This window comes from Sycon ciliatum, chromosome 6 (genome assembly GCF_964019385.1).
Source record: "Sycon ciliatum chromosome 6, ocSycCili1.1, whole genome shotgun sequence".
Taxonomy (NCBI): Eukaryota; Metazoa; Porifera; class Calcarea; order Leucosolenida; family Sycettidae; genus Sycon; species Sycon ciliatum.
This window is the reverse complement of record NC_088648.1, coordinates 30,495,451-30,507,251: the sequence shown is the minus strand read 5'-3', so window position 1 is coordinate 30,507,251 and position 11,801 is coordinate 30,495,451. Positions and strand designations below refer to the sequence as shown.

The window sequence follows — 11,801 nt, the reverse complement described above, 5'->3', positions numbered from 1 at the left end:
GTCCAGGCCTAGAATGTGAAATTGCTGTCGGTAACGAATGGCTCTTGCAGCGATCCACCGCTGGGTCCATACCACGTCCGCTGTACTACGGCCCGGGCGGAAGCCGGACTGTGTAGTACCAAGATGACGAGAGAGTGCCCCGGATTCCGTGATGCGCCGAAGCACAATGATCGATATCACTTTGCGGATAGAGTTCATGTATATGCGCCTCGTTAAAATAATGGCTTTTACAGTAGCTCTCACACTCTTCAAATAGCACGTACCCACTCATCGCACAGTATCCATCCACACATCCAGTACATTTCCTACATTTACACATCCACTTATCATTACCTGTCACAAGCTACATAATGCTACTGTTCGCTGTGACTTGTTGCTGTTTCAAGTTAACGTTACGAATTTTGCTATACCGGTCACCACTCCCTAAACATTTTGGTTATACATGTATATTGAGTGTTTGGGTTATTCCTAATTTAGTGACGACTTTCCACTGATGAGTGTCACGCGAAAACGTTTTGGAAATTAGTACATTTTTCTTTTACATGGTTGTGACGGCACAATGTGTTTTATTCATTGCCATTTCACGCCTACTGTCTCCTCCACGAGTGTTTTTAAAAGTAATTTCATTGTGTTTGTTTTGCCTGCAAAAGAGGCTAATGCCATGCATGCTTGTACTGGTACTCATGTCTGGTGAAACATTAATATTTAGAAAAAGAAGAGCACGACTTGGGTACAGAACGTGTACATTGAAAAAACCAATCAACAGGCAGCTGGATCTACTAGTGGTGGAGTGAATTGTCATAAAAATCGGAGTGATGAAATCTCATGAGCTTGCCAATGAGCCAAGTGTAAGAATACGACAATTAAGACAACTACTAGTATGCAGTGTAAAATTTAATTTTTGAAAGGATTGGGAAAACTACGAATTCAAAGGATCAGTTTGAATACGCAGTGTAAGCAGTACCTTTGATATGAACGGCATACATGATGTACAACAACTAAAACAGACCTCAGGACACGGTGGGGAATGGCTAGTTTTGTGTTGGGCACGTAAAAAAACAGCTGTTAAAAAGACGCAGGCGCCGCAAACCTACATGTATGTTAGGTCCGGTAGCAACCGATACCATGGACACCATGGATACCGAAACACAAAACAACAGAACACTAAGTCGTGTTGTGCCTCTTGAAGTAAAACGATTCGAAAGGTCCAAAAAAAATCTCATAGAAAAATAGCCAACTCAACATTGCCGTCACATTACGCAAATGGCTGGCAAAGGGACACAGAAGACAACAAGGGACAGTTAAGTCTGAGATGAATCCCTAGAAGTGCTGAAATTGCCATGAGAGATGGGGCGTCCACAGAAAGTGAAGACATTTCACGGAAAGTAGAGATTTCATGGGGAAAGTAGACATTTCACAGGAATTAGAGATATATTTCGTAGCAGGATCCAGCAGGAGATGATCGTTGTGTGCGGCATAAGATACTGAGTGTAGGCTGGTGGTCTCAGGCGCCAACAGCAGTTCTCAGAATGCGAACGACGGCTTACTCTGTCTTCACCTTCCCGGCAATGGGCTTCTCCCGTGTGAGACGGATCATTTCCGTCGAATTGCGGTAGATGAGGAACAGCTGGCCAACAAGGCGCTCCTCCAAGCCATAGCGTCCACTTTCACGCACCAAGTAAATGTCTTTGACAAGGCCGTGAATGGCATCCGGATTTGGCAGGTCGTCGAAGGGAATGCGATGCGAGATGTTCTTGAAGAACAGTCGCAGGAACTGGCCGACAACCAGCACTAGAGAGATGTAGAGACCAATGATCCTGTAACCACACAACAACATCAAGAGTGGGGCTGAGTGAGTAGGCGATCAAGTGGAGGGAGTGAGCGACCAGGTGAACAGGTGTGCAAGAGAGTGAATGAGTGAGAGAGTGAGTGAATGAGTGAGTGAGTGAGTGAGAGTGACAGAGAGTGATGGAGAGAGAGAGAGAGAGAGAGAGAGAGAGAGAGAGAGAGAGAGAGAGAGAGAGAGAGAGAGTGTGTGTGATGGAGAGAGAGAGAGAGAGAGAGTGATGGAGAGAGAGTGAACGAGAGGGAGAGAGAGAGAGAGAGAGAGAGAGAGAGAGAGAGAGAGAGAGAGAGAGAGAGAGAGAGAGAGAGAGAGAGAGGGAGAGAGAGGAGGAGGAGAGAGAGTAAGTTACATTTATAAAGACAGGTAAGTCTAACAAATGAGGACTGAGACCTCTACAACAGGGTTTTTACGCCTGAAAGCAGGTGCATGATTTAACAAGCAGGTTGTCAGTCTAGATTTTATGCGCAGATGGAGAAAAAATGAGAGAGAGAGAGAGAGAGAGAGAGAGAGAGAGAGAGAGAGAGAGAGAGAGAAAGAGAGAGAGAGAGAGAGACGGAGAGAGAGAGAGAGAGAGAGAGAGAGAGACGGAGAGAGAGACGGAGAGAGAGAGAGAGAGAGAGAGAGAGAGAGAGAGAGACGGAAGAGAGAGACGGAGAGAGAGAGAGATAGATAGATAGATAGAGAAAGAGAGAGAGAGAGAGAGAGAGAGAGAGAGAGAGAGAGAGAGAGAGAGAGAGAGAGAGAGAGAGAGAGCTACAGAAAGAGAGCTACGGAGTGAGAGAGCAGACAAATGAGGAAGTGACCAAGTGATCACATGACCACGTGACCATGTGAGGGGTGGGGTTCATTTGTTCTTGAGGGAGTAAACAATCGAGCGAGTACAGCGGCCCCAAATGCAGAAAATACAGTAACACAGAGGTAGCACAACATGACAACTCCAGCACACTGCAACACAGCCACTCACCCTTGCCCGGCTAATATGGAGAACTGAGGCGCAGCGATCTTCGGACTGAATATGATCATCTCCACACTGTTAGTGGCGTTCACACCACCGCCGCTACCGCTACCAGGGTTAGTGATGACGTGCTTTCCTTCGCTGTAGAGTGACCACCAGCGCTGCGGCGCGTCCGACCCCGGTGGGTACGTGCTCAGTGCTAGCTGTATACTCACCGGGTGATCCCCTGTGTGCACACAGACAGTGTAGGTGACAATGCAACAATAAGACTATGCAAGAGGTACACAAAAGGAAGTAAAATAGGGCTGCTTCGCTGTTACTCAGAGTTTCATGGCAAAAAACAATCATCAGACAACACTAAGAAAACGTGGATTACGGAAGAGCCCATTCATCCAAGATAGTCAATTTGTGACCGAATTGAGGCTCAAAATCCCACTTTAAATTTCGAAAAATCCGAGATTTGGACCTGCTCCTCCATACATTTTGCCATGGGTTACCACTCTTGATTTTTGAAAAACCTGGCCGAATGTTAAACTCCCTATACTTGGACTTTTCGGCCTCAAATGTGGCAAGGAAGCACGGGTCACACAATGCAGAACGTACGGTATTATCACGACGTCTATCACAATTAGGGGTGAAACGAAGGTCTCAAATTCCCATTCGAACCTTCTTTATTAAAGCGAACGAAGGTGTCGAAGGATTCTTTTTAACATGATCACGGAAACGCTCAAAAATCTTGAAAATATAAAAAGGGGGCAAAAATCCGAACCCAATACTTACATTGTATGTGCAATTTGTTTCTGATCTGCTGGTATCAATGTATCCATTCCAGGTAAGAAAATACTTTGGCCCAGCTCACAACTATAGATAGAGGCAAGGTTTTAACATACTCTTGATAGAGGCCATACCTAATACCTGTTTGTGAGTCAATTGTCCATATTTCTGACAATTTAGATCAGTGTACTTGGGATCGTGTACAGACTTGCTAGCCTTGGCCTTTTTGACACAAAGCGACAAGAGATCACTGCTCTAGTGTACAGCCAGTTTGAGTGCTTGAACAATACCAAAATGGACGGAAAAGAGCCATATTGCGTAGTAAATATCAGATACCCAACTTCATCAAAAATTGTCAAATCTGGATCTGCTCGCATCGAGCGGGTGCATTGGTGATTGAGAGTAGAGTGAATAGTCACTAGGTGAGGAACTTCACCTGCCTCGAGGATTTCAGGCCATCGCTGCGCTCCCTCTCGCTGCTGCTGGGAGAGTGAATACTGCAATGGCTTCAGCGATGCAAACTTTTATTTTCGATTCAAATTATGAGACTACACTCGTATCGCTGCTACAACGTTCTCCAGACACAATCACTAGCAGATATCAACGGCAGCTACAGCAAGCTATATTCCTGGTACAAGCAGCATAAGTGAGCGAAAACACGATCGAAATCGCAAAACTACACTCCTACTACTACTAGTATCGCAGAGCACCAAACACTCGACGAATCAAAAAAGCATCCACGAGTACACCATGGTAGATCTACACACCAACGCAAAACGGGAACACACTGGTGACTGGAACAGGGCCAGTTCTTCACTGACTTGTCACTTCTTCAGTTCCGGTGCGCACGCGGACCGTGCCCCTACTTGTAGTACAGCATGTACAGTGCTAGTGCATGCAGTACGACTACGAGTACATCGCACAAGATCAATGCATTGATGCATGCGGTAAACCCGTGTCGACCTTCGTTCGAATCAAAAACGAAGGTTCGTTTCAAAGGAAAACGAAGGTCCTTCGAACCTTCGACTACTTCGTTTCACCCCTAATCACAATACTTGCGAGATATTATTATTTTAAATTTAAAAAAAAAACTGCCGTGTTCAGGTTCGCTCGTGCCGGATAGATTCCAGTAAGGGGATGATGATTAGATGATGTTGAGCTACGTGATAAAAAAATTAAAAAAAGAACTTGTGAGATAGCAAAAAAAAAAGAAGGAGACAATACACAGTGTCGTGTGTCCCGGCCGGTGAACTCACGATTCAGGGCAGACATGGCCTTCGCGACGCCGTTCGATGGAGCGTTGATGAACGTGGGGAAGATGCTTTTAAACGTACTGCGCAGCATACATATGTACAGACACACGCCAGCACATACGTACGCGCACCAACATACGTACACGCACACACATACGTACACGCACCAACATACGTACACGCACACACAAAGCATCGGTGTCTACAAACATGTAGATATCATGACTTTACGCCAGTATTCAAAAGTGCGAGGGATTGAAAATGGGAAAAGGGCTGAAGAAAAAATTGACTCTCACCACCTCAAGAGGGACCTTTGCTTACGGCTAGCGATGCTCTAGCCACCGAGCTATGGTGTTGCGCGGTCATCCCAGCAGAGACCGTTCAACACTTTCTTCAGACTTCGAAATTCACGCTCCCTGTCAAAGTAAACAAGCTTGTGATAGGGATATCGAACACACTGCGCACGGGGTTTGCGCAGTTTTCAGCGCTACCATACCAATGTACGTACTGGCGGGGACAAAAAATTGACGCAAATAAAATGGCGACTGGTCGAACGTGGCTCGCGACCTACATAATTTTGAATAATTTGAAAGCACATACTGCTGTGAACAGACCCCCATTGTTTCGATTCTGATGATGTCCGACTACTGTGCACCTCACTTTGGGCATCCTCTGCCAGCAATTACACTAACGAACTTATACAAAACACACAGTATTAAAAATCGGTGAAGGACGACAGGCCCATGTTCGTCGATCGTCCAGGCTTCTTCATCTTCCTGAGTTCTTCTTGAATGATCGACCTTGCGAACTTTTGACCTCTGGGACCTTGGATTGCTTCGGTCAATTTTTTTCTTGCTTGGCACATGGATAGATCCATGGGTGAGGTACCAGTTCACCAAAAATTAGAAGATTTCTCCGGTGGGAACGTTGTAAAAAATCGCCTACGATTCACCCATGCTCCTTGGGCATCGAAGGACAAATTTGAAAATTCGTTTGAAAAAAGTCCTGGGGCTCGGCTCATCTGTAGTTGATCGCGTGGCTGTTACCGTAGGCATGTCACTCTCTACCCACGAATCCTTCACCAGCAGCGAATATACGAAGCAATCAACGAAACGGCAGATCCTGAGCGCAAGGTTCCGACTTCAGCCGCCACTCTCCTTCTTCTCCATCAAGACTCCTTCCAGTTTCCCGGCAAAAATATTCATTTTCTGACTTGGACTTTTCTGGCCGCGCGCGCGGCATGCTGGCATGTACAAAATTCGATTACATCATAACTGCGCAAACCCCCTGCGCAGTGTGTTCGCTGATATCCCTACTTGTGAGACGCTACACCCACAGTATCTCAACAGGTCAGGCGTAAACTAGCAATGGCATAGGTCCAACAAGTTGTTTATTATTATTATTATTACTTGCATGTACGCGTTGGAGTCAACCATGCAAGCATGATCCACAACTTCGCTTATGCTGAACATGATAAACAGGACTATGACAGGGGAAAGAAATTGAGCTAGAACGATGATACAATGATATAATTATCATATACAAGAAGTTATTTTACCTTTTTAAAATATGCACTTTGGAATTTGGATGCCAATCAACATGCTCATACTCCTCACTATATACTCAAGCGCCACGCTCCGTACCGCAAAGCTAGCAGATTGTCCCTTCGGTATCATTGCCCTCGGTAATTGCCATGTTCAAGGTGTGTGTGTGTGTGTGTGTGTGTATGTATGCGTGCATATGTGTGTGTGTGTCGTGTGTCTGTATGTGTGCGCATGTGTGCGTGCGTGTGTACGTGTGCGCATGTGCGCGTATGTGTGTGTGTGTCGTATGTCTGTATGTGTGCGCATGTGTGCGTACGTGTGTGCGTGTGCGCATGTGTGCATGTGTGTGTGCGTGTGTGCTTGTGTATGTGCGTGCGTATGTGCACACAGCACATCAGTATGGAGATCTTACACATTCTGCGCATCTCCTGTGAGGATTGCCAGCAGCTGTGCACGCTCGTCATCGGTTACAAACTTGCTGGTGGAGCCAGACACGGCATCGGACGCAAGACCAGTTGCCGATCGCCTGCACAGACACACACAGAGACAGACGGACCGTCAGATATACTAGTATACACAGATGGAAATATGTACTCAAAGTATTCAAAGTACATATTCATCATATGCACGTTGATGGGATTGCTAACTGTGATTTTCGGAAAAAAACGCGACGAGACTTTGGTGTGAATGAAAAGTTGAAATTATTGCACGAAAAGCTGGGGGTGCAAAATTCGAAAGCGGAAAGAACAGGAGAAAAGAAACTGCACTGGTCATCCAATCGGGGCCTGTGTAAAGAAACAACCATTTCATTGCATCTATACAAAAGAAAAAGGACCAAGGAACTACAAGTTACGCTATAATGTCCACTAACACCACCAGTTACTAAACAATCAGCTCATGCGATAACATTGCACGGCACTGACTGACGGTACTGACTGACGGTACTGACTGACGGTACTGACTGACGGTACTGACTGACGGTACTGACTGACGGTACTGACTTTCTACAACTAACTGTGTTAGCGAACATTATAGCGTAACTTCAAGAACAGAGATCCGGCCAAGGACAGACCAAGCACAAAGAAGCAAGGTGTGTACCTTGCCACTGAGGGGGAGGCGCAGGAGTCTCAAGCAGCAGCAACTACCATGAAAGCCAGTGGCGCTGGGAATTTGGCTTTGCGAACCGTACCAGTCATGATCGGCAATGGCAACAGACGTGTGCGTATCAATGCCCTACTGGACGACGGCAGCACGCAGACGTATGTCAGCGCCCGAGTAGCAGCAGAACTTCAGCTAAGTGGACCAAGCTCCAAGATATCAGTCGGAGTACTAAACGGACAGCGCTCAACGTACGACACCCAGGACGTCGACGTGCAGCTCAGCAGCGTAGATGGCAGCTGGGAGCGCAAGATCCAGGCGAATACGCTACAGCAAATCACGGACGACATGCACGCAGTGAATTGGTCAACAGAGCAGCGGCATTGGCCACATCTCAAGGAAGTGACATTTGCCAGCTTGCCGACGCGTAGAGAGGTAGATATGCTCATCGGCATTGACCAACCAGACATCCATTGTGCGCTGGAAGAGATACGTGGAGCTCCTGGAGAACCTGTGGCGCGTCTGACAGTGTTAGGGTGGACATGTGTCGGACCCACGACGTCGACAATGGCTAGATCGTCATTGCTCCAGTACAGCTATGCGTCAGTGGTACAAGACCAGTCAGATGTAAACACAGAGCTAAACCGCACGAGGGCGAGTGGTACCAACCCGTCATTTCTACACTGTGACTCAGCCGACTGGCCGACATTGCCAGCAGGTCCACCGACAGCCCCGAGCGCTGAAGAGTTTAAGCAGAGAAGCGCAGCGGAAGCAGTGAGCTTTGTAACTGTTGCACAGCCGCCAGGATTTCGCCTGAAGCCCGAGCGATATTCCGATTGGTTGCGTCTCGTGCGAGTGACAGCGTGGGTTATGCGCTTCATCGGCAACTCCGCTGGCCGGAATCGCATCACATGTGAACTGACAGCAGCGAAGATCAGTGACGCCGAGCAGTTGTGGATCGTGCAAGCTCAGAGCGAGGCGTTTAGCGACGAGCTGAAGAGTGTGCGCAACAAGCAAGCAGTGCCAGCCAGATCAGCGCTACTGAAGCTCAACCCCAAGGTCGACGCAGATGGGTTGCTGCGATGCGACGGCCGGACGCAGTACGCCGAGTGGCTGCCACACAACGTGACATTTCCAGTGATCTTGCCACGCAATCATCACATCACGCAGCTTATTGTGAAGCACCATCACGAGCTGCAGCAGCATGGCGGCACAAACCAGACGCTGTCGTCGCTAAGCTCAACGTTCTGGGTAGTGTCTGCCCGTGAAGCCATTCAAGAGTGGGTGCCAGCCCTGAACCGCCGGACCAAGTGGCCGCATGCACAGAAGAGCCTGCAGCCTGATGATGCCGTTCTCGTACTGCAGTCGGACACTCCGCTTGGACAGTGGCCTCTGGGACGTGTGGTCAAGGTGTTCCCAGGACCAGATGGCAAGGTGCGTGTCGCCGAGGTAGTGGTGTGCGGCAAGCGCTACGCTCGCCCGATTACTTAGCTGAGCCCACTGGAGTTCTGAGCAGTGTTGATCCGTGTCTGATCAAGAGGGGGAGAATGTTCTGAAGACAGTATGCAGTGGTGTGCGTTCTGTGTGTTTTCTGTGGGTTCTGTGTGCGTTCTCTGTGCGATCTGTGTGCGCTCTGTTCTCTTGTGTATTCCCTGTGCGATCTGTGTGTTCTTCATGTACTGTCCAGAAGACTCCAGATATTGTAGAATTTACGAGTGTCACAATTATGTATCTACTGTGTTTATTCTATATTATTTTTGTTAATCCTTCGTTCTTCCGAGAGCACAGTCAAAGCTAGGAGTTAGTTACTAGTACATCACTGATTGTTACAAGCAGTTTACAGGTTACAAAACAGCTGGTGTTGTTTCTAAGTTGATCGTCTCGAATTTGAATTGTTACTTATCTTTGCATTCCTTCAGAAAGTCCGTTCTGCAGCTCTAGTCCGTCCAAGTGTAGGTTTTGCTCTGACAAGGCTTGCCTTCACCATGTGGGTGCTAACACTCTCTGACAGGACATGGTTGAAATTGCTTTGAGTTCCTATCAGCACAGATCTTCGTTTTCCTTGTTCTGTGAACTTCCTTTGACTTCTACTTTCGAATTTCACTGTTTGTATTATTTTCTGACTTTTCTTGATTTTCCATTATTTTTGTCCACTGCGTGCCAGTACAGCTTGTGTATCGTCATGGCAGCGTGACATCATTGTTTTTCTCATATGCATGCACGTGATCTACGCATTTCTTCTTTGGAGCGCTGTGTGCCACGTAGCTTTGCGTGCGCCAGTGTCTTCGTTGTTGAGAGTTCTTGAGAAGACGAGCAAGTTGTCGTTTCGCTTTCTGATGTGCGGTGGAAAGCGTCTCCACGCGTACAGAACTACAAGTTACGCTATAATGTCCACTAACACCACCAGTTACTAAACAATCAGCTCATGTGATAACATTGCACGGCTCTGACTGACGGTACTGACTGACGATACTGACTGACGGTACTGACTGACGGTACTGACTGACGGTACTGACTGACGGTACTGACTGACTGACGGTACTGACTGACGGTACTGACTGACGGTACTGACTGACGATACTGACTGACGGTACTGACTGACGATACTGACTGACGGTACTGACTGACGGTACTGACTGACGGTACTGACTGACGGTACTGACTGACGGTACTGACTGACGGTACTGACTGACTGACGGTACTGACTGACGGTACTGACTGACGGTACTGACTGACGAAACTGACTGACGGCACTGACTGACGGCACTGACTGACGGCACTGACTGACGGCACTGACTGACGGTACTGACTGACGGTACTGACTGACGGTACTGACTGACGGTACTGACTGACGGTACTGACTGACGATACTGACTGACGGTACTGACATTCTACAACTAACTGTGTTAGTGGACATTATAGTGTAACTTTTAGTTCATTGGTCCTTTTTATTTTTTCTATAAATTTATCCTTGGCTCTCCATCCGAGTCCATTCATTGCATCTCCTAATATTAGGGTCCCTCGAGTCCAACACGGTCTCTTCGCAGTATTTGTCACTTGAAGTATTCAGCAACGTTTTAGGCCCTGGCCTGGCCCATCAGCAGGCCCATCATCTGGCCCATCAGCAGGATAAGAAAAAAAATTATGCAAACATACAATGAACTTAGAAAAGGTTATCTCCTAAGATGTGAATTACAGTAAAACCTGTGACTAACGACCACTCCTTGGGGCCAGAGAAAGCGATCTTTAGTGGCAGGTGGTCCTTACGTAGAGGTTTGCACCGCACAACCATATATGAATGTGAGACCGTCCGTGCCTGGCAAAGTGGTCTGTAGTAACAGGCCGGTCGCTAGTGACGGTGGTCTTTAGTGACATGTTTTACTGTAAAGGGGCTAGGACACAAGGTTCAGATGAATGGAGTGTCGATACAGGTTGGGCTGTCTTGCACCGAGGGCCGGCTAAAGCGGTGAACACAACGACGACGGCACTACAGTGCGTTTCAAAAAGTATAGACCGCTGGTTTCGAAAAACTGTTCGGCCAGCATCTGTACCACATAAAATCTGTGAACCCTTTGTGCATAAAATGCCCGAAATTGGGCGCTTGTTATCCAATCGCCTAGAAATTTATATGAGGAAATTTGGGAGAACTGCCTGAACAATATCCCGAAGAAATTCCCTCAAAAGTTCAAAATAAATTTGAATATTCGAAAAATGTCTAGAGGTACCGCACTACTGTAATAGCTCACCGTCTGAACGACCAGTGGAAATAGATGGGTAGAAAGGACTTGCTCCCGGACAGCTCCGTCTTGAGCGCCTCCAGAGCCGGAGGGCTGATAGCCCATAGCGAGCCGGAGCGCGACGGGATGAGAAAGTGAGACACGTCCGTGTATGTGTACGTGGAGATCTCGTTCAGCGCCGCTTGCGACCGGTTGGCCTGCTCGTCACCGGGGGAAAGGAAAGCAAAGCATAGAACATGACACAACACTGATGCACTGGGTGAAGACACATGTTTGTACAGCGTCAGACATTAGCTGGCGTTTCGCACGAGTTGTGTGGGCGTTGAGTAGTGCGAGTGGCAAGTAAATATCTAAGTCAAAGCATAGAATAGAACACGACACAACAACACTAATGCAATGCATACAGACTCTTTTTGTACAGGGTCAGACACTGAGCGATTTTAATTGTCGGTAAACTTCAACGCAGTCACGTACACATGCATAACTCTTCACTTCTCCAACTCCAAAAACCGTCTCTTTACTGCAAATCATTTTAAATTCCACCAAATTCCACCAAATTCCACCAAATTCCCCGAACATTTGGTGGAATTTAAA

General features: G+C 47.3%; 1 protein-coding gene across 3 annotated transcripts in view; it reads right to left on the bottom strand.

Moving 5' to 3' along the window:
• Nucleotides 1-686: 686 nt before the first annotated feature.
• The window catches only part of LOC135819878 (piezo-type mechanosensitive ion channel component 1-like), a 102,996-nt gene continuing 91,881 nt past the window's right edge, over nucleotides 687-11,801 (bottom strand). For all 3 annotated transcript variants that reach the window (XM_065333177.1, XM_065333179.1, XM_065333178.1), the window contains 5 exons: nucleotides 11,217-11,404; nucleotides 6,785-6,898; nucleotides 4,832-4,908; nucleotides 2,811-3,027; nucleotides 687-1,817 (listed from right to left, as the gene is read on the bottom strand). In XM_065333177.1, coding sequence (XP_065189249.1) covers nucleotides 1,544-1,817; nucleotides 2,811-3,027; nucleotides 4,832-4,908; nucleotides 6,785-6,898; nucleotides 11,217-11,404 — 870 coding nt within the window. In that variant the 3' untranslated portion in view covers nucleotides 687-1,543. The remainder of the gene's footprint in view (nucleotides 1,818-2,810; nucleotides 3,028-4,831; nucleotides 4,909-6,784; nucleotides 6,899-11,216; nucleotides 11,405-11,801) is intronic.